General features: G+C 36.0%; 1 protein-coding gene across 1 annotated transcript in view; it reads left to right on the forward strand.

The window, feature by feature from the left end:
• Positions 1-27,422, forward strand: part of Idua (alpha-L-iduronidase) — an 85,194-nt gene that overhangs the window by 16,585 nt on the left and 41,187 nt on the right. The window contains exons 2-4 of the mRNA XM_075295779.1: positions 2,168-2,263; positions 2,321-2,624; positions 2,687-3,612. Coding sequence (XP_075151894.1) covers positions 2,168-2,263; positions 2,321-2,624; positions 2,687-3,612 — 1,326 coding nt within the window. The remainder of the gene's footprint in view (positions 1-2,167; positions 2,264-2,320; positions 2,625-2,686; positions 3,613-27,422) is intronic.

The raw sequence follows: 27,422 nt of genomic DNA on the forward strand, positions 1-27,422 counted from the left end.
GTCCGATATGCACTAATACGGTCCTAGAAGCCAGAGTTTTTTTTCCGATTTGGGTGAAATTTTGCACAGGGAGTAGATTTAGCATTGTAGCTATGCGTGCCAAATTTGGATGAAATCGATTCAGATTTAGATATAGCTCCCATATATATCTTTCGCCCGATATGGACTAATATGGTCCTAGAAGCCAGAGTTGTGGCCCAATTTGTTTGAAAGTTTGCACTAAGAGTACAATTAGTAGTGCAGTTAAGTGTGCAAAATTTGATTGAAATCGGTTCAGATTTATGTATAGCTCCCATATATAGCTTTCGCCCGATATGGACTAATATGGTTCTAATAGCCAGAGTTTTGGCCCAATTTGGTTGAAATTTTGCGCAGGGAGTAGATTGTGCATTGTAGCTATGCGTGCTTAATTTGGTTGAAATAGGTTCAGATTTAGATATATCTCCCATATATAGCTTTCGCCCGATTTACACTCATATGACCACAGAGGCCAATTTTTAACTCCGATTTAGTTGATTTTTTGCATAGGCAGTAGAATTAGCGTTGTAGCTATGCGTGCCAAATTTGGTTGAAATCGGTTCAGATTTAGATATAGCTCCCATATATATGTTTTTCTGATTTCGACAAAAATGGTCAAAATACCAACATTTTCCTTGTAAAATCGCCACTGCTTAGTCGAAAAGTTGTAAAAATGACTCTAATTTTCCTAAACTTCTAATACATATATATAGAGCCATAAATCATAAATAAACTTTTGCGAAGTTTCCTTAAAATTGCTTCAGATTTAAATGTTTCCCATATTTTTTACTAACATTGTGTTCCACCCTCGTGCATTAGCCGACTTACATTTTGAGTCTATAGATTTTGTAGAAGTCTATCAAATTCTGTCCAGATCGAGTGATATTTAAATGTATGTATTTGGGACAAACCATTATATATAGCCCCAACACATTTGACGGATGTAATATGGTATCGAAAATTTAGATCTACAAAGTGGTGCAGGGTATAATATAGTCGGCCCCGCCCGACTTTAGACTTTCCTTACTTGTTTTTTACTAACATTGTGTTCCACCCTAGTGCATTAGCCGACTAACATTTTGAGTCTATAGATTTTGTAGAAGTCTATCAAATTCTGTCCAGATCGAGTGATATTTAAATGTATGTATTTGGACAAACCTTTATATATAGCCCCCAACACATTTGACGGATGTAATATGGTATCGAAAATTTAGATCTACAAAGTGGTGCAGGGTATAATATAGTCGGCCCCGCCCGACTTTAGACTTTCCTTACATGTTATATACTTGCAATTTTGGGCCCAAACAGCGATATTTCAAATACGGTATATACCGGTGGAAGTTGATTGAGGACATAGAAGCGCATTTTTACCTTCAAATTTAGTGTTATTTAGAGCCCAAAAAAGGAAATTGTATTTATATTAGTTCACGACCACTTGTAACAACAAAAAACAACAAAAACTTGACGAAATATACACAAATGTTAATTGAAGATGTGAAGCATCTACATATGAACATATCAATGAAATTACTTCTATCAGTCAGTGAGAGAGCGCCAAAGAGTGAAGACGTATAAAACCGAGGGCACCCATAACCAAATAAAAATATTGAATTCATTTGAAATACTTTTATTTTTCTTTTATTAATTAAATAAACTGATATGAAAAACATTTTTATAATTCTTTCACGATCTTGACACTTCAAATGGCCCTAAGCATCAAAACCTAGTCAAGCATTTGCAAAGGTTTTTGCTATACCTTTTCCCTTTGTGTACAATGTATGCCCTTGTGCAATCAAATTAGATAGTGCGGTATACAAGTTTGCACATTTCACCTGCGCTCTCATAAATTCCGCCAATTTACAATCGTTTATTTTTATCACGTAGCCAAAAACTGTTGTGAAGAAGTAATAAAACACGTATTAAAACTATGCCCACAACTGTATTTTATACAGAAAATATTTTTTAAATAATTAAATAATGAAAGAAAATCTAAGGAATAGTGACTTCTATAGCAAAGGGATAGAATGAAAGTATGTATGTTATAAATTAATGTGGTTTCTATGTTCTTTGAAAAAAGAAAATATATAAATAAAAAGTGGGATATTATTATGCAAAACTAATAAACGTTTTCTTATTTGTAAAATTTTAGATATTTTTGGAGCAAAAAAAGTTTTAAATTGGCGTTTAGAAATGTGGAATGAACCAGACTTGCATATATATAACAAACTAAATTTTTCAATATCAGGTTGGACTTTTGGCACAATTCGTATTTGATAAATATTTATATGGTAACCATTAACAGGTTATTTGGGCTATGCAGAAGCATTACACAGGGGAATACAACGTGCAACTATTAGACCAAAAAACGATTTGCATATTTCTCTGAGAGGTCCAGCCGGTTTGTTCAAGGAACAAACTCATCACCCTCTGTGTTGGGGTATTCTTCGGCAATGTAACAACAATATCAAAGAATGTCCATTCGAAGTACTTACATTTCATAAAAAAGGGAATGGAAGTGCTGCAATAATTATAGATGAATCCAAGTTCCTGGTTTCAAAGATTTTCGAAATGTTTCCACAATTGAGGAAAATGCCGTTTTCAAATGAGTATTGATTTATTTGTATGATTTCACAACCGTAATTTTAATGATATACTATTTGTTGTTCAGCGAAGCTGATCCCACATCCGGATGGTCGATCCCTCGTGAATTTCATGAAGATGTCCGTTATGCTATAATTTTAGTTGGAATTATCGCAAGATATTGGAACGCAAAATTAAATAACGATATATTTTCAAATATGGAAACTATTAGCCACGACAATGCTTTCCTCAGTTTTCATCCTTATGAATTTTCCCAAAGAACATTATTAGCGCATTTCCGTATGAACAACACAACTCCACCCCACTCGCAATTCATACAGAAACCTGTATACGCTGCACTTGGAATTCTAACGAGGATGGGAGAGTTAGCGTCCGATTTGATGGAAATAAAAACTTCTCATGGATTAAAATTAAATATTTTGAAATCCACCAGTGCTAAAGGAAAGCCACTATACAAAAGTTGGTTGTTATTTCCGGTAAAAGAAGGCGGAAGCTATATTCATCACAGTATACGCATACCATCATTTATCCATTTATGCGATAAAGATATTGTTGTACTAATTGCAGAAGTCATAGATCAAAACAAGACAAACCCAACTTTGGTTTGGAGACAGTTTGGGAGTCCAGCTTTTCCCAATTCTACTGTGAGAGAAGAAATGCGTCGTCGCCAAACACCACAAATACATGACTTAAGAGTTCTAGAAACACCCGACATATATCTCAATTTCTCAAAACTCTATTACCCGTGGATAATGGTCGTGAGAATGTGCTCCAGTATTGTTAGCACTCCATATGAACCAAAAAGCCTCCAAGTAACTGCTATAACGTCTAATGAGGTATTTGTGACATGGCAGGAAGCTAGTGTTTCGCTATGTCTCAAAACGTATGAAGTTTGGTTTAGGTCGAACAACTTTATGGAATGGACGCACATATCACGTGATTGGCACATACCATTTCCATCATTTCACTATGCCCCAGGACGAAATGCCAATGGTAAGTTTTAGTCTACCATTTAACAATTGTTTCAAATGAAATGTCTTCAGTCATGAAAATATTAATATCAATCGCCCATATGCATTGAAAACGTCTCTCTAAATGTTTTCCATATTTGGGAGGTGTTCACTTATGAGAGGTAAATTTAATGCAAAATTGTCTACTTTTGAGAGGAGTCCGCTTTTCAGCGTGTACAAGTTTGAGAGGTTTCACTGTGCTTAATTTAATACGTACTCATAATCACAGTTAATTTTGATTGAAATAGAAGAAAATATTGGGTTTGTATCAGAAAAATACATTATGATAACTTGCAAAAATGTTGGAAAAAATCTATAAGTTTTCGTTTTCAAAGAATAAGTGTTTAACTGTGAGGGAAAATAAATCGGTATACGAATATTCGTTTCAGCACAGAAACAAATAAATTACGAATACAAAATTATTTTTGTTGGTCATAACATAGATGGTGACATAAAGCTAAATTTTAACTAAAGATACACTGAAATGAAAGCATATACCAAACAGAAAGAAATGATTCTATTGCGACCAAATGGATAAGGATGAGCATCGAGATTTATATGTGAAAGATCTTTCTTTCCTTCGATGGTAAAAACGGATATTGGAAAATGTGTTTGGAAATCCCTATATATATGGCCCACATATATGCATTGCCAATAGACAATTTTGCAAAAACTATGCCCAAGCTTTTTTTCAGTTGTTAGAAAATACATTAATGTCCATCTCCTTTATTAACTAGATTCCTTACTCCAGCGGCATTTTGGAGAGGCTTGGATTTTTATAGAACATGCAGAACATCAGCGCTTCGCTAAACAAACCGAACAAATACCTCGTCGACGGCAAAGACAATAAACTTAAGGAAGATAGGAAATTGGCTTGCGTCATACCAAATGTTGCATTTACAATGTTAGTTCCATACATGTTTGTAATTTTTTATTTGCTTTTCGTTTTTATTTTTTAAATGAAAAACTTAATTTTCTTTATGAAATAATGTTAAATTTTAGGCAACAACAAAAAACTTAAATTTTCCCGTTTAAGGAAATTTATTTCGTGCACTTAAATTCTTTTTATTTGCATTTTAATGCTATGTCAATACTTGTCGTATACGCGTTTGGTTCGAGTATGAAACTAACACGGTAAATGGTTTGATCTCCTCAGTAGCCAATTTCATATCTTCCTAGAGATTATCGTCTTTGGTCGTCGGCAGCATGGCTTGAAAATACAAACACAATAAAAGGCAATCGAACCCAAAGACAATAAACCTTATTCAACCGTCGAACTGAACGGACGTGTTTTCTAATAGCGGAGTATTTCATCGTAATAAGTACTTATTACGAATTTCACGTGTGGTGGAAATAATAAACCACCATGCAGCGAAATTCAAAGTCATCCACTGGGTTGCTAACTTCAGGGCCCAGTGGACGGGTAACGACTGAAGTTATAAATTTGGGCAGCGACCAAGAGTCAGGCCCAATTAGTCGACCTGTAGACGGGTCGACTGGCGGTGACACTTTGGCAAGTCAAACCTTCAAGTCAAACATCAAAAGGAGGCAATCCCTCTCGAAAGAGATTCAAGGAACGAAGAAATGCTTTGTTTATCCTAAAGAAATTAGGATCAGTCGACCCAAGCACGTTGTCGGCTAAGCAAAGCGATTCCTTAAAATGGGCTCAAGGAATTCTTGAAGCTGGAAAAAGGGAACGATCACCGGATGAGCTACCATCCTCTAAACGGGATCGAAGATCGTTTGCCTCAGTTGCAAAAGACAGCCTTGTGATGGCTATTATTAATAAAGGAGCATTGGACGGTATGATTCCAAGGCAAAAATGGGGGGAAATTGAGAACGCGATGTCTGGTGTCTACTCAGAGGTGCGAAAAAAGTTTCCCGGACCAAGTCCTCGACAGCAAGATGCTGGATGGTATCAAGGACGATATAAGTTAATAGCTTTTGCAGACCAGAGGTCTATGGATTGCTTTAAAGCTGCATTGATGCTAATTGGTGAAGTTTGGGAAGGAGCCGCTTTGGAGTTAGTCGATAAAAAAGACATACCGGCTAAACCTAGAGCACATGCATGGATACCGGCAAACCCTCCTGATCCTGAGTCAATACTAGAGAGACTAAAAGAATGTAACCCAGATCTTCCAACCGCCGATTGGAAGGTTGGTCGTTTGGATGAGGTGGATGGACCAAGACGACATGCGGTGTTTATATTAAACATAGAGTCGCTGCCACATCTAGCCCAGACCCAAGGACGCGTAAGTTATGGCTTTCATGATATCCATATGAAGGTATACAAAAGCGATCAGCCAAAGGATACCGAAACGGACAAGCCTCTGGTAGAGTCAGCAGTGAAAAAATCTCCTAGCGAAGCCGAAGGAGACATAAAACCTGCAGACTATGGCGAAAATCATAGGCGGGAAGTTTCTACAGGCTCAAGCCTCACCAAAGCTGAACCGCGGATTGTTGCGAGAGTCACCGAGATCTGTGAAGAGGAAGCCCTTGATGACTCAATTGAAGCGGCTGATGTGACGGTGGTTGAAAATTTGGATTGTTCTACGGTTCCTCCAGATAAATCTTCACCATTGTAAGGCCGCTTGTGCTGCCTTAAAAGTTCTCCTGATGAAAGGAGACATAGATATAGTTCTTATTCAAGAACCATACATATATAAGAACAAGATCTGTGAATTAAGCACTCCGGGTTTCAAACTTTTGCATAATACCGGTAACGATATAAATCGAGCATGTATAATTGCTAAAAACGAACTAAACTTGTTTCTGCTTCCTTCATTGAGCAATGCAGACACTGTCGTAGCCAGTCTAGAGATATCGACATGCAAATATTGGGTATCTTCGGTCTACATGGGACGTGATAGGGATATGCCACCCTGTGCCGTTAAGACTTTAGTTGAGGAGTCACTAAAAACAAAGACAAAACTCATTATGGGATGCGATGCAAATGCACATCATAGTATTTGGGGAAGTAGTGATACTAATGCAAGGGGAGAGTCGCTAATAGAGTTTATTTTGCGTACTAACCTGGTAGTTTGCAATAAGGGAGATGCACCAACCTTCGTCACCAGGAACAGACAAGAGATTTTGGACGTAACGTTGACCTCTCCGGAACTGAATGATAAGATATCTGAGTGGCAAGTTTTGAGGGAACATAGCTTCTCAGATCATCGCTACATCAGTTTCAGATTGGCTGTTCGTACTTCAAAGACCATATTTCCGCCAAATGTTAGGAAAGCTGATTGGAATAGGTATAGGGAATCGTTCAATTTGATGATACCGGAAGTGCCGGAGACAAATATGAGCACTGTGCAAGATATCGAACACGCAGTGGAGCGGATTACTAAGGCCTTCAACATTTCACTGAAAGCTGCATGCCCTAGAGGAAAGCCAAGGGGGAAAAATCGGCCGCCATGGTGGACTACGGAGTTAAGTAATATGAGGAAATCCTGCAGGAAGCTCTTTAACAAAGCAAAGTCCACAAGAGCTCCGGAGGATTGGGACACTTACAAGATGAATCTGAGAGAATATAAACGAGAACTGAGAAGGTCTCAACAAAACTCTTGGGATGATTACTGTAGCAGTATTGAGAATACGTCAGAGGCTTCCAGACTACGGAAGGTACTAGCATCCACTAACACCGCTCCAGGTTTCATTAAAACATCGGAGGGAAATTGGACAACGTCCAGTGAGGAGACGTTGGAGGTACTTTTGGACACACACTTCCCTGGAAATCAGACGGTTGAACCATGTTCCGGCGGTGTAACAGAGGCTCAGCGATCATTTCCTATCGAGGAAATTGTGTCGGAATCTAGAATAAAATGGGCTTTAAATAGCTTTGGACCATTCAAATCCCCCGGACCTGATGGAATTACTCCGGCGGAGTTACAGGCAGTGGCTGAAAGAATTATCCCCTGGTTGACGGTGATATATAAAAAATGTGTAAACTTAGCATATATTCCAGAAAAGTGGAGGGAAACAAAAGTCGTCTTCATACCTAAAGCAGGAAAAACCTCTCACTCGAGTGCGAAGGATTTCCGACCAATCAGCTTATCCTCATTCCTACTTAAGACCCTGGAGAGGATGATAGACATGTATCTTAGAACTAGCGTGGATTCAGGTTTGCTCTCGAAACGACAGCATGCATACTCGAAGGGCAGGTCTACTGAGACCGCATTGCATGAACTGGTCAGCTTTATTGAAAGCTCACTATCTGTCAAAGAATACACAATCGTGGCGTTTCTAGACATCGAAGGGGCGTTCAATAATGTCCATCCGAGCTCGATATTAAATGGACTGACAACTCTGAATGTTGATCCAGGTATACTTAGACTGTTAGACGAACTTCTAACGAAGAGACGTATTTCAGCCACACTAGGGCAAGCAAACATACAAAGGTATGTGAACAGAGGCACTCCCCAAGGAGGAGTTCTATCACCTCTTCTTTGGAATGTTGCTATAAACAACCTTCTGGTTTCTCTAGAAAAAGAAAGGATAAAAGTGGTGGCATACGCAGATGATGTGGCGCTAGCAGTCAGGGGAAAATTCCCATCCACAATCAGAGATATTATACAGAGAGCTCTCCGGATAACTGAGAAATGGGCGAAAGATAATGGTCTTGGTGTAAATCCAGCAAAGACAGAAATAGTCATGTACTGCAAAGATCGCAAAACTCCCACGGTTAGGCCCATTTCCTTCGGGGGTACTGAAATTCCCTTTGGTGAGTGTGCAAAATACCTTGGCGTTATTTTGGACAGGAAGCTGAATTTTAGGCTTAATATTGAAGAGAGGGCAAGAAAAGCCACGGTAGCTTTGTACTCGTGCAAAAGGCAATAGGGAAAAAGTGGGGACTAAGACCAAAAATTGTGCATTGGCTATACACGGCAGTGGTTAGACCTATAATGCTGTATGGTGTTGTAGTCTGGTGGCCGGCACTTCAGAAACCGACTTGTTTAGATAAAGTTCAGCGAATGGCGAGCTTATGTATCTCAGGCGCATTTAGTAAGACAGGAACAGACTCCCTTAATGTCATGCTACATCTATTGCCTTTAGACATTTTGGCCAAACAGTCAGCTGCAACAACGGCTGTGCGGTTGCGCGAGCTATCGCTGTGGTCGGAAAAAATGTACGGTCATAGTTCGGTCCTCAAAGTAATGCCAGATGTGCCTAACGTAGTGGATTACACCCTGGCAAAACCACTTTTCGACAAAAAGTTTGAAACTCTAATTCCCAACAGTGAGGCGTGGTGTACACAGACCCCGGGGAATAACAGATATATAGATTTCTATACTGATGGCTCCAAATTGAATGGACAAGTGGGGTTCGGAGTATATTCTAAAGATCTGGAAATTCGAATAGCGAAAAGATTACCTAATCACTGTAGTGTTTTTCAGGCTGAAATATTGGCAATAAGAGAGGTGGTGAATTGGCTGAGAAGTAATGTTCCAACAAATATTGGCATTAATATATACTCAGACAGTCAACCTGCAATAAAATCCTTGGACTCTGTGTTCCTTAACTCAAAAACGGCCATAGACTGCCGCAAATCTCTCAACGAGATGGCTGAGCAGTACAATATTCACCTAATATGGGTGCCTGGTCATAGGAACATAGCGGGGAACTGTGAAGCAGATGTGTTAGCAAGGCTAGGAACTACCTTACATGTTCCAGGGGAACTAGAATCTGTTGGTATGCCTCTGGCCACCTGCAAGCTCTTACTGCGTGAGAAGGCTGTTATGATGGCCAATATTCGATGGGAAAATTGCAAGGGTTGTAACGACACCAAGCAAATATGGCCCCATTTAAACTTAAACCGCACACTAGATATGCTAGTGTTCTCAAGGCGTCAGATAGCACTCCTAATATCTGCTATAACGGGTCGCTGCCTGATAGGCGAATTTGCAAAAACTATAGGTGCGAAGTATAATGACTATTGTATAAGCTGTCATGACGTGGAGGAAAAGGAATCAATTAAAAACCTCTTGTGTGAGAGTCCTGCTTTTTGTGTAAGGCGTAAGCGAATTTTAGGAGCATATAGCTTTAGATTACTGGCTGACCTGGAAAACGTTAACTTAAGCAGTTTGTTAATGTTTTTGGAGCAATCTGGTTGGTTCCACAAAAGTAAATAATAGAGAAGGTTCAGTGGTTAAGACTAGAAGTGCCCATATGTAATAGGTACTTTTAGTTAAATGTGGTATCACAATGGACTGAATAGTCTAAGTGAGCCTGAAATTTAATCGGGCTGCCACTTTAACCTAACCTAACCTAGCCTAATGCTATGTCAATACTTGTCGTATACGCGTTTGGTTCGATAAACGAAAAGTATGAAACTAACACCGTAAATGGTTTGATCTCCTCAGTAGCCAATTTCATATCTTCCTTTGTGTATTGTCTTTGGTTTTATTAAATGAAACTATCCCTGCCATCATTTTTTGAATTTGGGGGCGCTTCTGAGAATCCCCACTACGTCGAAAACAGTCGTATACGATATCCAAAACTCCTCGGAAAAGCGCCGTCACTATTGAGAAGTTGTACCACGCCAAGTTACTACAAAAAAAGTATCGCATGAGTGCAATTATTAGGTGCCCTTCAGAGAAAGTGCATTTTAAGATAGTTGTAAAATAATCATTGTGGTCAAGTAAACCACGATTGTTTCGATGTTTATTAATTTTATTAAACATTTATAAATTCTCATAAATATAACATTTATACGACTATCACATCACATTTAACATATTTTTATGCATTAATAAAAGATTTATGTTGAGTTACAAGTTGAAAGTTACATGTTGTAGTGCCTATCAACCAGTGCTTTTATTCCCAATGGAGGCAGCGTGTCTGGAAAAATATTTGAAAAACTATCACTTTATTCCATAAATTATAAGAAGCTAGTTGTGCTTGGTGTTTCACAAAATATAAAATGGCTGTTGTAACAATAGTGATGGCAAAATACTTTCATGCGAATAGTGATGGCAAAATACTATCACAGTTGGCGATTATTGCAGTGTCACTTACGAGTCTGTGGTAGCGATGAGGATGAAATGGAACTTTGAAATGCTGCTGGTATTTTATTTTCCTTTACTTTAAATGAAATAACTAATAAACATAAACACACACTTCAATAACTACGCACCAACTGCCCCACCATTTAATTTTTTGCTTTCTGCTCTGTTCAGAAGATGTTGCAAGCGTAACAAAATGTTGCAAGCAGTTTAGAACATGCGCACAGGTTCTACAATGCTTGCAACCTTAATGCTTGGTTTCGAATAGAACCTTCAAAACATCGTTCGTTTGCAACCAAGTATACGTAGGTTATGTTCTGATATTTGATGTTTGAAAGTTTTGCTTATAGCTATGTTTTGAAAGTTCTATTCATGTTTCAGAACATTTTGAAATTTGAAAATTCAAATATGCTTGTGCAGACCTTTACTACACACACAAACAATTTTTCACGGACATTTTTTTAATTAACGATTTATTTGATTTTGTAAACGGATTCAATTAATATGTTAATTGATTCAATTAATTATGTTAGCTATCGATAAATTTTTACTCCTTTTTTGTACTTTTATATACCTTTTTATACAACTGTGTTTATTCATTCTTGTCATTTTATTAGAGACTACATTTAAGCTAAGCAGCGTACAAGTTTATTTTTGTTAACACCAATTATTCCTAACTATATTTTTAATAAATTATATATTGAATATAATCGCGTCCGCGATTTAATCCTGACAAAGGAGAGAGGCCATTGTTTATGGTTACCATAAGTAACCATAAGTGAGATAATTCTATCACGTGGAATAATGTTGTGCTCACAACGAGGAGTCATAAGGAACAATCAGAGGAGACGTGAAAGGCAGATTGCTGGATTTGGTGTGGTGTAGTCTGGAGCATATTAAGGATTTCTTCATACGGGAGTGATCCAAGAGTGGTTGCCCAGTTTGTCAAAGAGTATATTCCTTGCTGTTGTTGTTGTGTGCAAAATTTGTCTTGCTGTTAGCGTTTCTGCTAACTTTGCTGTGTTGTTTTTGCTGTTACTCACACTATAATAGAGTCAGAAAATTTTGAATTTTCAACGGCCAACATTTTGTATGAGCCTGCAAATGAGAAGAATTGACGCCGTCAATGAAGAAACTTCTTTTTCGGAAGACGAGCGATGAAATGGATTGAGTCGAAGGAATGTGAGACTTGCATAACTGGTCCGATTCACATTAAATAGAAAAACCCCTAAATACAACGTTGTGTCCGATTTGCAAAATACGATTAAGAAATTTAGTTGTAAAGGTTCTGAGGCCGATGCGATGGAATGGATTGCGTCGATTAAAGGAATGGGAGGCTTTCATAACTGGTCCGATGCATTTAGGTGGGAATTGGCGCGTTCAAATCTAATTGATAGTGCTTCAGATTGGTTTCATTCCTTGCAATTGACGTCATGGGCAGATTTTGAGAAGCAGTTTCGTGAAACATTTATTGGCATTGCAAGTTTAGCAGATACAGTTGTGTGAAAAATAATAAGGACAGTCGCTTTCACCGTCTTTTGTGTTTACAAATTCATATCAAATTAAAAAAATTTAGAAAAAAGGATTTTGGTGTGCAATGCAATGACGATAATAAGAAATTATGTTAGAATTTGCGTTTCTCTTCCTTTCGTTTTCATAGCAAAACATGTTGTTTGCAAAATGAGTGATTCCTGCTGTGAAAAATAATAAGGACAGTTTTGCATTTTTTAATAAAACGATACTAAAAATTAAAAACCCTTTTCTTTTTGTAAGTAAATGCATAAAATAAATTCTATTTCTGTAAATTTTTTGTGAAATATGAGTAGAAATGAGCGCAACAACCGCGCTTTACAAAATAGTATTAAAAAATTAATTAAAGGCGGACATTCGTACAGAAACATTACAAAACTGGTCGTTATATCTATAACCGATGGCGAAAATGCCATTATATAGATTCACAAGTTTGAAATTCGGCAGAAAACCTAAAATTACACATACTATTAAGAGAAGTATCAATTTATACGTAAAAAAGATTCATTTATCGCATCTAACTAACTAAGAAATTATTTGAATATTGACGTTGATGCATAAACTATTCGAAAAACACACATTGTAAACTAATTCAGAGTCCGTAGTGCATGCAAAGTGTCATTGTTATCCAAAAAGAATATTAAATAAGGATTGATTGGCCTAAGCAAAAATGGCGTAATATTTTATGGCCCGATGACACAAAAGCGAACTTGTTTTCTTGTGATAGATATGTCCACTCTGTAAGAACACCTATCCATCAAGAATTCAATCCCAAATGTACTTTGAAGATGGTCCAAAACGGTGGTGGCAATATCATGGTATAGGAGTCATTCTCGTATTATGGTGTGGATTCTTTATATCGTATACAGAATATAATGAATTCAGCTGATTACACAGACATTTTGCAAAATACAATGCTGACGTATGCCGGAGAAAATATGCCACTCAAATGGATTTTCCAGCAGAATAATAATAACCCAAAACATACAGCAAGGTACACAAAGAAGTGGTTCCAGGACACAAAAGCAATGTGTTATAATGAGCGGTACAGTCCCCAGAATTGAATCCAATAGAACATTTGTGCAACAAGGTTAAACGGCCAATAAGGGGAAAGTGTACATTAATTTGCGATGAGCCAGCGATGCCAATTTGGTGCTTTTAGCACCAAATTTAGTGCTTTTTTATTTCCAAAAAGCACCAAATTGCCTTTTAGTGCCTTTTCAAAAAAAAACACCAAGTTGGTGCTTTCTGGCATTTTCATTTAGTGCTGTTTTCAATTTGAACAGTATTAAGTTTAATGACGATATCTTTTCATACAAAAATTCGGATTAGACTTTCAAAAGCTTAAACTCAACTACCCAGCAAAAAAAGCGTCGCCAAAAAAGTAATGAAAATGTTCTTTTTGGATCCGGAAGTGGTGCAAAATTGACGCAGAAGCGATGAATTTAACATGGACTTGTCATAGGACGGAAGTCCTCTATTTCAACAGCCGATGCACTGAATTTGCATAACTTCTTTAGGTGTGATCCGAATTCAATATTTTGGATGTAAATTAAAAAATTCTGTGATATTTTGTCAAATAAATATTTTTTTTATAATTTTTAATGTATTCTAACGCTTGCCGGAAACGTTTGACCTCAAATATTTTCAAAAATGCACAATTTTTTTAGATTGGATTTATCATTTTTGTCGACAAAACTTAAATGATTTGTACCATTTTATGAATTCTTACCTTGTTTTTAACCTATTTGAAATAAAAAGAGTTAAAATTATCCATTAAAAGTATGAAAAAACCAAGTTATAAAATTTTTAATTAAAAGAACTTCCTGGGTAGTTAAAATAAAGAACATCATTGTAGAGGTGTGCACGTGACACGAAATTGTCGTGACTCACGAAAATTTTCGCGATTCGTGCGTGAGTCACGCTCATGACAATAGCGTGAGTGTGCGTGAGCGTGATTAACAAACCAAAATGTCGTGCGTGAGCGTGAGTCACGCAAATAATATCTTCGTGAGTGTGCGTGAGTAACGAATTAAACTCACGAAAATATTCCTGCTCACCAACATAAAACGCTTAAGAGTTAAATTCAATTACAATTTTAGTGACACCTGGGATGTTAAGAGTTTAATAACACTCGATTTTAATAATGCTCATGTTTTCAGACACTTCGGTAAGGTAAATTAATCATAAAATTATTCGTGAGTCACGATATTTTTCGTGAGTCACGGTATTTTTCGTGAGTCACGACGTTTTCGTGCGTGAGTGTGCTTGAGTACAAATTTTCTTTTCGTGAGTGTGTGTGAGTCCTACCTAAAAATATCGTGCGTGAGTGTGCGTGAGTATGATTTTTCAGTCGTGAATGTGCGTGAGCGTGAGTAAACTATTACTCACGTGCACACCTCTACATCATTGGGAGTGCATCTTCTGGAAGTGCTTTTACAGTTGTGCTTTTGGAAGAACTTCCAAATTTTTTGGTGGGTACATTGGCAAATGTAGAATTTGATTGTTATTAAGGTGTATAAGGTGTAGAATCTCTTTTTAATAAATATTGGTATTTAGTGTATTGTTTAGAACCAATTTGGCGCAGGCATACTTATACTCATACCTGGTAATAGGAATTTTGAGCTTGATAAAGATGTAATTAAAAACGTTTGTATTAAATGAACAAAAGCACTCATAACTGAAATAAATATTAATATTTCCAAATTTAATGTCGAAAAAATGCTTTTCTCCTCTAAAAAAATATTTTGAAATTTGAAAGACATTACTGACCAAAATGAATTGGATGAAAGCATTCAAAGTGATCAAGGTGTACACTTGAATAGAGGTTCCCAGTTTCATTAAATTACAAATGCGTCAAATCAATACACGAAAACTTCTATAATATAACTTAGAAAGTTTTTTTTATTAAAGCATTGAATTTTAGTTGGCTTTAGTAGTTTTTATAATAAAGTTTTGGTGCTTTTGGCCTTCCGGGAGTTTTCATCACTGCGATGAGCTCTGGAATCTAATACAGGATGCGTGGAATGATATTCCGTCATATTGTTTGCCAAACTTTGGTCGATTCAATACATAGAAGATGTTCTTCTGTTCTGGATAACAAAGGATCCGCAAATAAGTACTAATGTAACACTACGACTCTATGGAACAATATTCAGTATAAATATCTATATATTTAGTTTTATTTAATTTGATAATAGGTTTAAACTTTCATGAAGTTTTCTTATTTTTTTTTCCTGTTTTGTTTGTTATTGTTGGCTTCTCTTCAATCGTTATTGTTGTTTTTGATCTCAGCTTAAAGCCATGCATTGACTAAACTACAAGTGTAGCTTAACCAACAGAGGAAAAGTATGCTTGTCAAATTTATTTGGGCAAAGCCCTATAGACTGCAAGATGGTTGGATGTACAGCTGTTTCGGAATTACCACATTCCTCATCAGCATCCTATACTTGCAGCAAAACTATCAACCAATTATCAGAATAAATTCGGGTAATTCACTCAACCCAAAGTGAACTACACTTGAACCTCCCGAAAAAGGGTTTGATAGTCGGCTACTGCCTAAACAAATTTGCCAGCATATCTCTTTTCCTTTGCCAAACTCAAATCATCGATTTGAATGTATTTGGCTGGGTTTGTTTTTGAGCGTGCTTCCTCTATCTTCATTCGTTTTGTTTGTTATTGTTGGCTTCTCTTCAATCGTTATTGTTGTTTTTGATCTCAGCTTAAAGCCATGCATTGACTAAACTACAAGTGTAGTTTAACCAACAGAGGAAAAGTATGCTTGTCAAATTTATTTGGGCAAGGCCCTATAGACTGCAAGATGGTTGGATGTACAGCTGTTTCGGAATTACCTCTGTTGGTTAAGCTACACTTGTAGTTTAGTCAATGCATGGCTTTAAGCTGAGATCAAAAACAACAGTTTTCTTATTTTTTTTTAACACGTAAATCATATCAATTTATAACCAATCACAAAAATATCGAATTACTCGTACAACGGTAACAAAAATTTTGTTTCTAATTTTGTCTCTACCTTTTAAGAAAAAGTAAATCGTTTAAACGAGAAAGAATTTTCGTTTTTTGTTCGGTTTTTAATGTTATCTAAATGTGGGTAGGCACTGTCCCTATTATTTTACTGTATGTGGTCGTTAATGTTAAATTATCGACGAAGCAAAAATGACGATGTGAACGATTACTATTTCAGGAAACAACGCATATGTGAAGACTTGAAAATGTCTTTTGCAGAGTCAAAACTGGAAATCGTCCAAGGGTTGCACGATTGAGGATTGAATGCATTTTTATTGTGTAAATTGCATACCGAATCAAATTCCTTACTGGTCGATATACGGAATTTTTGTGTAATGCGAAGGGACATGTTAAGCAAAATTGTACTTCGCCGGTGATATGTCTGAAATGTGGTAAACCAGGTCATATTCGAAAGGATTGTACTTCGAAGCCCAATGAAGCGAAATCTCAAAAGACAACAAATTGTGCATTAATGAGCGACAAAAAATGTGTGTTTCACCAGAAATATTTTTTTGTTGTTGATATGGATGGAAAATTAATAAAACATATGTCGATTTTGGTAGTAAATGCATAATGATGAAATCGTCAACATTAGCGGAGTGTGGTTTTGAAATGTATCCTTTTCCCAGTGCTGTTGTTATTAAAGGCGTAGGTGGAGGAAAAATTACACCTTTAGGAAATTTTGATGCAAAAATAAAAATTGACAGATGTATGAAGTGTAGTGGCAGATAGTGCAATTGACATTCCTATGATTATTGGACAGCCGTTTACCGAGCAGGAACACATCGTGTATTACGAGGGCAGTTCGGAAACATCTTAGCCTAGCACAAAAAGCGCGGTATAAACTGAAAAAAGTTAAGTGTTTTGGAAACTTCCATCTCTGTTATGAACACATGTTAAATTTTGTTTCGATTTGGCAACTCCTTCATATAGAAACACGTGTTCAAAAAAGACGCATCCGCAATTTTTTACAATGGAAAAATTAGAAATGCGTGCTGTCATTTACATAAAAAAGGTTTATGGGGACAAGAAATTCAAAATGATATGGTGAATGTGTTAGGTGAAAGTGCTCCTTCATATGCAACAGTAAAAAATTGGGTTACTGAATTTAAACGTGGTCGTACAAGCATTGAAGATGAACCACGTGGTGGACGTCCAAAGCAGCAAAACAACAGATATTGTAGCCAAAGTGCATGATATGGTATTAAATGATCGACGAATAAAAGTGCGTGAAATTGCTAATATCATGGGCATCTCAAATGATCGAGTCCATTTCATTTTGCATGAAGAACTACAGATGAAAAAGTTTTCTGCAAGACGCATTTTTTAACAGATCAAAAACACATAAGAATGAACATTTCTCAAGCTTGTTTGGATCGTTTTAAGCGAAATAAAATGGATTTTATGTGTCGTTTCATAACTGTTGATGAGACATGGATCCACCACTATACTCCAGAGACAAAAGAACAATCCAAACAATGGACTGAAGCTGGCTAAAATTAACGAATTAAAGTACGAGTTGCTTGACCACCCACCTTATTCTCCTGATTTAGCTCCCAGTGACTTTTACTTGTTCCCAAATCTAAAAAAATCCTTGGTGGCAAGCGTTTTACCTCAAATGAAGATGCAATTACAGTTGTAAACCACTATTTTGGAGACCTTGAGGAAAACTATTTTAATCAAGGGATAGAATTGCTAGAAAAGCGTTGGACTAAGTGTATTGAAGTTTCAGGAGATTATATTGAAAAATAAAAATATTTTTGAAAAACTAAGAAGTTTCCGAGTTTCTGAGCAATTTGTACTAAGTGAAAACGATCAAGGTCAAATTGAAATTCCGACCTTGCCAGAATTGAAAACCAACTTATGGGTTAAAGAAGCAATTGTTTTGCCAACTAACCGTGTTTGTTTTGTTGCTGTAAAGACAGATGAAAATTTGAGTGGTGCTCAACAAATTTATATTGATTCAACTACAACCAGAATGGGGTCGATAATACCGGCAAGTGTGATTGATTCAACAAACGATGGATTAGCTGTGCCGATTATTAATATGTCTTCTACCGACATTATTTTTGAAGAAGGTGAGCTATGTATTTTAGATGATGAGGCTGAAAATTTTGGTTTTGGAAAAAATGAGACTGCGATTGATTTTATTGATATGATTGATATTAATCTGGATATAAATGAGGATTATCGAAAGAGACTATTGAATGTGATTACTGACTATAGAACTTGTTTCGCCCTGACTTTGAGCGAACTAGGATGTACTAGGGATACCGAGTTTTCTATTGAATTGAATGATAACACACCCGTTACATACACGCAAAAAAATAATTCTTTCCTCCCAAACGAAATTTTAGACAAACAAAGTTCGTTTCTCATTTGCTTTTCGCTGTAAGGAAGTGTATTTGGAAGAAAAGTATATACTTTTTGTGATAAACGTTTATTCTTTTCCAGGATGTAAAAACAATTTCATAAAGACTAGCTCAAAAAAACATTATTTTCTTGCTAATTGTATTGTCCTCACATCTTTCTCACATCCACGAGGATTTTTAGTTCTTAACACCTTTTCCTGTAATACCAACAATGTAGAAGAAATTATACGATTTTATAAATTTTTAAAATTTTTTTTACCTTTCGCCTGGACGGAGAATCGAACCGCGGACCATGCACATTGTAAGCCAACACACTAACCACTGAGCTATGTACCTGTTATGGTCATCAATAGACAAATATCCATATAAGTTATATTTATATAGCATAGCTTGCGGCGCCCACGAATCGAATAAACAAAGTTTATTTAACAGAAACAAACATTTAGTTTGGCACCGTGGAGCAGTGGTAGCTACGTCCGACTCTCATGCCAAGGGTCGTGGGTTCGATCCCTGCTTCGGCCAAAGTTTTTTTTTTGCTTTTGTTTTTTTTTTACATATATTCCAGATATATTCGGAAGATTCCGAAAAAATGTTCAACATTACATTGTAGTATATTAAATTTTGAACTGTAAAATGTGTCTTATTAAAGACCTAAAGTCAGAAAAGAACAGTGTTTGATATAAACGAAATGGACTGTGTTGTTATTTCAAAAATAACTTTTTTTATTGAAAAAATAAAAATTTTGTAACAAACGAATTTTTTTGGTGATAAAAGTTTAAAATTTTCGAAGCAATTCAAAAAACTCTAACAAAAGAAAAACGTTTTCGGTACACGTTTTCCAAACGTTTTTTTTCTTTGCGTGTACAATCCATATCGACTTAGCGAATCTGAAAGACAATTTGTACGTGATGAGATGGACAAATTGAAAAGCGCCGGCATAATTCAAATTCTGAATACGCCAGTCCAATATTAATTGTGAAAAAGAGAAACGGCGAAAAGAGAATTTGTATTGACTATAGATCTCTCAATCGAATGGAATGAAATATTTCAACATGCTTGATATGAGAAGTGGGTACTATCAAGTGAAAATGGCAGAGAATTCGCGAACTTTTAACAGCTTTCGCCACGTCGGACGGGCATTATGAATTTCTGCGAATTACGTGCTCTAATTCTACTCGTAGGATACTATTGGATTTTAGAAAATCTGGCATATTAAGACTTAAGGGTGCTCTTAGCCGTGTTGATTGGTTATTTGATTGCGATAATTTAATCCCTCAGGTTTCTGGTTTTTATGGTATTTTTTGCCGATATGATGAGGACTTTCGTTCCCTTATCTAATAGACAGTCGGACGAAGAAACTTCGTCGTGATCGTAACTTAAGAAATAGGTTGTAAAGGAAATTTCTTTTCGAGTGGCAAGTCTATTGGTTTTCTTAACTACTCAGTTGCTAGATCCAATTTCGTCAGTCTCAACAAGAATTGCTATGAATGTTATTTGAGTAGAATGCGCTATGCGCTGAACTCCAATCCTAAGAGTTTTTACAATTTCGTTAATTCGAAAAGAAGGACATGAGCCTTTCCTAGTTTCATGAGATATAGAGACACAGCTTCTAATGACAAGAGAGTGATTGCTGATATGTTCGCTGATTATTTTAAGCAGTCCTATGTTGATAGTTCGATTGTTGGATCGGATTATCCGTATTTCATTCCCTCTTTTACTATATTTCCCATGTTACTTTGACGGAAACTGAGGTTCTTAACGGATTAAGATCCTTACCTGTAAATTATTGCCCTGGGCCTGATGGTATACCTTCTTTCATCCTGAAGGAATGTGCGGATCTCTTATATATTCCTCTGACGCGTCTGTTTATCTTATCTTAGAGGGATGGTAGCTTCCCAGACATATGGAAGATTAGTTATGTCATTCCCTTGTTCAAGAAAGGTAGTATGACTGACATTGGGAAATACGGATGTATTGTTAAGTTAAGTGTTATACCTGTTTGTTATAAACTGTAAGTGTTATAAACTGTTTGAGCTTTTGGTAACTAGGAGAATTTCGTGCTCCCTTTCCAATATTATATCAGGAAGCCAACATGTTTTTATGAGAGGCAAGTCTATTGTGACTAATTTGCTTGAATTTATTGGTCATGTATTCGAATCATTCTCTCAAAGACGTCAACTAGATGTAATCTATACGGATTTCAGCAAGACGTTCGACATGGTGAATCATAGGCTGCTCTTGTACAAATTAGATGTTTTGGGATTTCCACCTATTCTTCTCCGCTGGATCGATTCCTACTTACATGATAGAACACAGAGAGTTGCATTTAAAGATAATTTATCTACGCTTATACGTGTGAATCTGGTGTTCAACAAGGTAGCCACTTAGGGCCGGTTCTGTTTAATCTATATTTGAACGATCTTCCGTCGGTTATCGTATCATCGAGGATATTAATGTACGCAGATGATGTTAAGCTGTTGGTGAATCATAGGCTGCTCTTGTACAAATTAGATGTTTTGGGATTTCCACCTATTCTTCTCCGCTGAATCGATTCCTACTTACATGATAGAACACAGAGAGTTGCATTTAAAGATAATTTATCTACGCTTATACGTGTGAATCTGGTGTTCAACAAGGTAGCCACTTAGGGCCGGTTCTGTTTAATCTATATTTGAACGATCTTCCGTCGGTTATCGTATCATCGAGGATATTAATGTACGCCCAGCAAAAACTAGGTAACCACATCTCATTACAATTGACATTACCAGGAGTAAAGCTGTCATTACACGTTGCATTACATTGCGGCGAGTTATAATGACTAAATTGTAATGACAAAAATAAATACTTCTCGGTAATTTTCGAATTGTTATTCTCAAACTTTTAGGCAGTTGTAGTTAATATAAGTATTCACATAATCGAGCACTTACATAAAAAATCAAAAAGAATATGTAATGTAACGGTAATTCAGAAGATTTTTCCGTTAAGAATTTTTTATCACAAATATTTCATAATAATTGTGTTTAATGACATTATCATATTATGTTTTAAATAAACATAATATGATAATAATCCAAAATGCGCTTAAACTAAATTTCAAAATTTTTTGTTATGTTCAATTATTTAAAATCTTAAAATTATATTAAAATTTATATTAATACTAAGTATAATTCTAATAATAATTTCAAATCATTTGTATTGCCAAATACCAGCTAGTACTGTAATTTATAAGATATCAAATCTTGTTGTACTAGTTTTACAATAATAAATAAATAAATAAATCAAATGCCATTTGCCTTATAAAAAAGAGACTTAAAATCCACTTTTAGTAGATTTCGAACCTTATGTGAATTGGCTATTGGATATATTATAACGTAATTCACGAATCCAACTCCCTTAAACAACCTACATTTATTTCTATTTTAAGTGTAACATTAATTTGTGTGTAATCGTATTTAGATTATTTATTAGATTTTTTGTTTATTTATACAATATTCTATTTCTATTCAGTAGTTCTCCTATTACAGCACCACTCGCCATATTTTGATCCATTGTAATCGGCGATAGAAATCAATATTTTCGAGATTTGGTTGCCTGAGACTATAAGTGGCTATTTTGCAAGCTTTGGTGTATCTACGAATAAGTCATTACATATTAGGTGATTATATGCTTTAAATGCACTACTTATTTTATGGCCGAAAGTATGCCTGGGGAGAAGTACTTTCCTCCTAGGACATGCGTATGTAAATGTAATCCGAAACGATGCCAATTAATAAGTGGTTATTAATTTTTAAATAGGCTTACCTACAAGATTACCGGGTAATGAGAGTTTTTGCTGGGCGCAGATGATGTTAAGCTGTTCCTTTCATTAGATTATGCTAGTGATTATTTACTTCTTCAGGAGGACATTGACAAGTTAGCTGATTGGTGTGCTTCTATTAATTGTATGTTACTCAATCTTGTGAAGTGTAAGAAGATGACTTTTTCTCGTAGAGTTTGTATACAGATTGAGTACTATGTTGGGAATTATAGGCTCGAGAATGTGCTTAGATTTAATGATTTGGGTGTTTTGTTTGATTCCAGGCTTGACTTTGGTCCTCATATTGAGGGATGTGTCAATAAGGCAACTGGTGTTTTGGGTTTCAATAAGAGATGGCCTAAGGAATTTGTTGATCCTTATCTTACGAAGAGGATCTTTAGGACTCTGGTTAGACCGATATTAGAGTATGCATGTGTTATCTGGTCACCGAGTTATCGTTGTTCTATTGATCGTATTGAATCTGTACAGAAGCAGTTTCTTATTTTTGCTTTGAGGGGGCTTTGCTAGAATAATTTATACGATTTACCTCCATATTCTAGCCATCTTAGTTATGTTAATTGATCTTCCATTTATGTTTCTCAATAAATTTATTAATGGAGATACTGATTCACACTACTTAACATCGTATTGCTACAACGTTCCAAATCGTATATAAAGGGTGATTTGTTAAGAGCTTGATAACTTTTTTAAAAAAAAAAACGCATAAAATTTGCAAAATCTCATCGGTTCTTTATTTGAAACGTTAGATTGGTCCATGACATTTACTTTTTGAAGATAATTTCATTTAAATGTTGACCGCGGCTGCGTCTTAGGTGGTCCATTCGGAAAGTCCAATTTTGGGCAACTTTTTCGAGCATTTCGGCCGGAATAGCCCGAATTTCTTCGGAAATGTTGTCTTCCAAAGCTGGAATAGTTGCTGGCTTATTTCTGTAGACTTTAGACTTGACGTAGCCCCACAAAAAATAGTCTAAAGGCGTCAAATCGCATGATCTTGGTGGCCAACTTACCGGTCCATTTCTTGAGATGAATTGTTCTCCGAAGTTTTCCCTCAAAATGGCCATAGAATCGCGAGCTGTGTGGCATGTAGCGCCATCTTGTTGAAACCACATGTCAACCAAGTTCAGTTCTTCCATTTTTGGCAACAAAAAGTTTGTTAGCATCGAACGATAGCGATCGCCATTCACCGTAACGTTGCGTCCAACAGCATCTTTGAAAAAATACGGTCCAATGATTCCACCAGCGTACAAACCACACCAAACAGTGCATTTTTCGGGATGCGTGGGCAGTTCTTGAACGGCTTCTGGTTGCTCTTCACTCCAAATGCGGCAATTTTGCTTATTTACGTAGCCATTCAACCAGAAATGAGCCTCATCGCTGAACAAAATTTGTCGATAAAAAAGCGGATTTTCTGCCAACTTTTCTAGGGCCCATTCACTGAAAATTCGACGTTGTGGCAGATCGTTCGGCTTCAGTTCTTGCACGAGCTGTATTTTATACGGTTTTACACCAAGATCTTTGCGTAAAATCTTCCATGTGGTCGAATAACACAAACCCAATTGCTGCGAACGGCGACGAATCGACATTTCACGGTCTTCAGCAACACTCTCAGAAACAGACGCAATATTCTCTTCTGTACGCACTGTACGCATTCGTGTGGTTGGTTTAATGTCCAATAAAGTAAACTGAGTGCGAAACTTGGTCACAATCGCATTAATTGTTTGCTCACTTGGTCGATTATGTAGACCATAAATCGGACGTAAAGTGCGAAACACATTTCGAACCGAACACTGATTTTGGTAATAAAATTCAATGATTTGCAAGCGTTGCTCGTTAGTAAGTCTATTCATGATGAAATGTCAAAGCATACTGAGCATCTTTCTCTTTGACACCATGTCTGAAATCCCACGTGATCTGTCAAATACTAATGCATGAAAATCCTAACCTCAAAAGAATCACCCTTTATAAAGACAGAATTTTGCAGACATAACTATGAATTATTTAATCCACTTAATGTTTTATGTAAAAACTTTAATTCCGTCTCTTCATTGATTTCTTTAACTGATTCGATTCCTGCCATCAAGGAAATTATTCTTAATTTTAACAACAGAGTTTATGATCCAAGGGTTGTTACCTTCTAAATTTCCAGCTGTATTATGAAGAAATTTTGTTTCTGCTCATCCAATTGCTGTTTCTATGATCCTATTTGCCGCGCTCTTACCGTCCATGGTGGCACTTTTTAAACTTTGTGTGGTTCAATGGGGTCCATTCTGACCCATCTGCTTATATATGTTGAACCTTATTGAGTACCGCGGAGCCCTTACTGACTCAACGGGGTCCCTACTGACCCATCTCGAATAACTAGCTTGGGAGTCCCTTCTGACTCGCTGTGGTCCTTACTGACCTATAGGGTCCCTATATATTGAATATATATATTGAATTATATTTAATTGAATTGAAAAATTATATTTTGTAATGTCTCGGCTGCTATTAGCCGTGGAAATAAATAAATAAAATAGTTTTTCGAAGATAGAATTTGAAATTGAATATTAAGAAATGCAAATTTCTGATGACGAAGATTGAATATTTATGTTTTGAAATTTCAAGTGGCAGTTCTGGAGTTTAAACGCCCAACAAATGTACATGAGGTGCGACAATTTATAGGTCTAACGAGCTACTTCAGGAAATTCATGGAGAAATATTCATTAATAGCCAAACTGAGAAACCAGTCTTGGGTATTTTCAGTAAAGATGATGAAACTGAAGTGCATACTGATTAGGGCTGTCACTCGGGATAAATCCCGTCCCGAAATCCCGGGATTTTTGGGACGATATGAAATTGGGTTTTAATTTACTTTGTCATAATTTTTTGTTTTTCTTTTCTTCATATTGTTCAGTATGATAGCATTTGTAATTGGTTTTTAATTAATTTTTGTGTTCTTTTGTTAATAAATTGATATAAACTAAATTAGTTTAATGTACAACAATTTTTTGGAGCTGTAGATTGCTATTACGCAAAATATTTAAAGAATCCCGAAATTTTCGGGATCCCGAAAAAATCCCGGAAAATCCCGGGATTCTATATCACGAATTCCCGGGATTTCTAAAAATCGATCCCGAATTACAGCCCTAATACTGATGCATGCAACGACGGATTGTTTGGAGTTTTATTACAATGACAAATTGATGGACAACTCAAACCGATAGCTGATGCTAGTCGTCAAACTACACAAGAAGAGTCTCGATATCACTCAACCGAATTGAAACATTAGATGTTGTTAGGGTTGTAGAGCGATTTTATAATTACACTAGTTTACAAATTTTTTTTTTCATACACCATTGAAAATTCAAAATTTTCGAAAAATTCGTGTTTTACAAATGACCTTTTCCGCTAGAAAAGTATAAACCAATTTTAATAAATTTTTTTTCTCTTCATGGTCGTATAGACGATACTCTAACGTAAGTAACAAGACCAACAAGAAGAAAATCGAAAAATGACAAAGTTATAAGCAATATAATGACGTCAAATGCATTTTTGTGTGGGAAAGTCGCTAATTTTTGCATGTTTTGTCGTCATTAAATTGCTTATAACTTTGTCATTTCGATTTTCTTCTAGTTGGTCTTGTTGCTTACGTTAGAGTATCGTCTATACGACCACGAAGAGAAAAGAATTTTATTATAATTGGTTTATACTTTTCTGGCGGAAAAGGTCCGTTGTAGAACACGAATTTTTTGAAAATTTTGATTTTTCGCATTGATATTTTTTGAACCACTTATCACAAATCCATTTGCACACGATTATTCGTCATCTTATAACCTTTCATTTGTGTATCAACAACGTTATAATCGGACGTTTCTAACTCGAGATATATTGTGTTTAGTGAAAAAAGAGCGAAAATTTAAAAATAACGGGATATCTCAAAAACGGTTCCATAAAAAAATTTTTAAACATTTTTTCGAATTCAGCAGCTTAAAATACAAGAAAAGTTGGTTTTTATCAATTGTACATTTTGAGTGTAAACTAGTGTTATTTGATTGTAATTCAATTTACCATTAAAACTGATTGTAACGCCGTAAGATGTCCTATGACTAAAAAGAATATTTTGCCCAGAATAGGGAGATGGTGGCTAAAGTTATCCGAGTTCAATTTTGATATAAAGCATACACCAGGCAAAGCATACAAACAGACATGACGCATTGAGCTGAGCCTCACGATGACAGAATAATTAGAATTAAAGATTCTATTGAGAAAAAGAAAGAGTTAACAATGGACGATATGCGAATTAAATCTGAGTTTAAAATAAAAGATGGTTGAGTGTACAAAGTTGAAGAGAAAAATGATCTTTTATATATACCAGATTCTGCGAGATACCGAGTGATGCAAATGAATCATGATGAAATTGGACATACTGGATTGGATAAGACTTACAAAGATTAAAGAGAAATACTGATTCCCGAAGCTACGAAACTATGTGAAGAGATATATAGGAGCTTGTTTCGAATGCTTGTGCCACAAGAAACCTGCTGGAAGGAAGCAAGGGTATCTACATTCTATAGATAAAATAGGTGTTGTAAGGAAGAAATCCTCTAGATCATTATCGAGGGTTTCACCTTAAAGTGTTTTTTTATTTCTATTTATTTAATTTTGTATTTTATTTCCTAGACAGGGATAAGTCGACAAGGCTCGGTATCCGTCTTAGGAATCGCTTGCTACAGCAGCTAAACTTCCTGAGTCTTAGCGATATTATAAATTTTAATAATATTTTTTTTTATTTTCCTTCTGAAATGAAACTCAGCGCTTTCCTTTTGAATGTGTCTTTATTCGTTTATTTCTCGATCAGAATGAATTTACTTTTTGTTTACATCTTACCACTAAGCTTTTATCCAAATTATGTATGACCAATCACTATGCATCTCGCATAGTGATTGGTCAAATGAGCTGAGTATTTGAGAGTGATACAAAAAAATACAATTGAAAATAAGAAAAACGTTATAATTTGTATGAGTGATTACCACAAGCGATATAACATTACTAATGAGAGCAAGAG

This window comes from Haematobia irritans, chromosome 2, assembly GCF_050003625.1.
Source record: "Haematobia irritans isolate KBUSLIRL chromosome 2, ASM5000362v1, whole genome shotgun sequence".
In the NCBI taxonomy this organism is placed as follows: Eukaryota; Metazoa; Arthropoda; class Insecta; order Diptera; family Muscidae; genus Haematobia; species Haematobia irritans.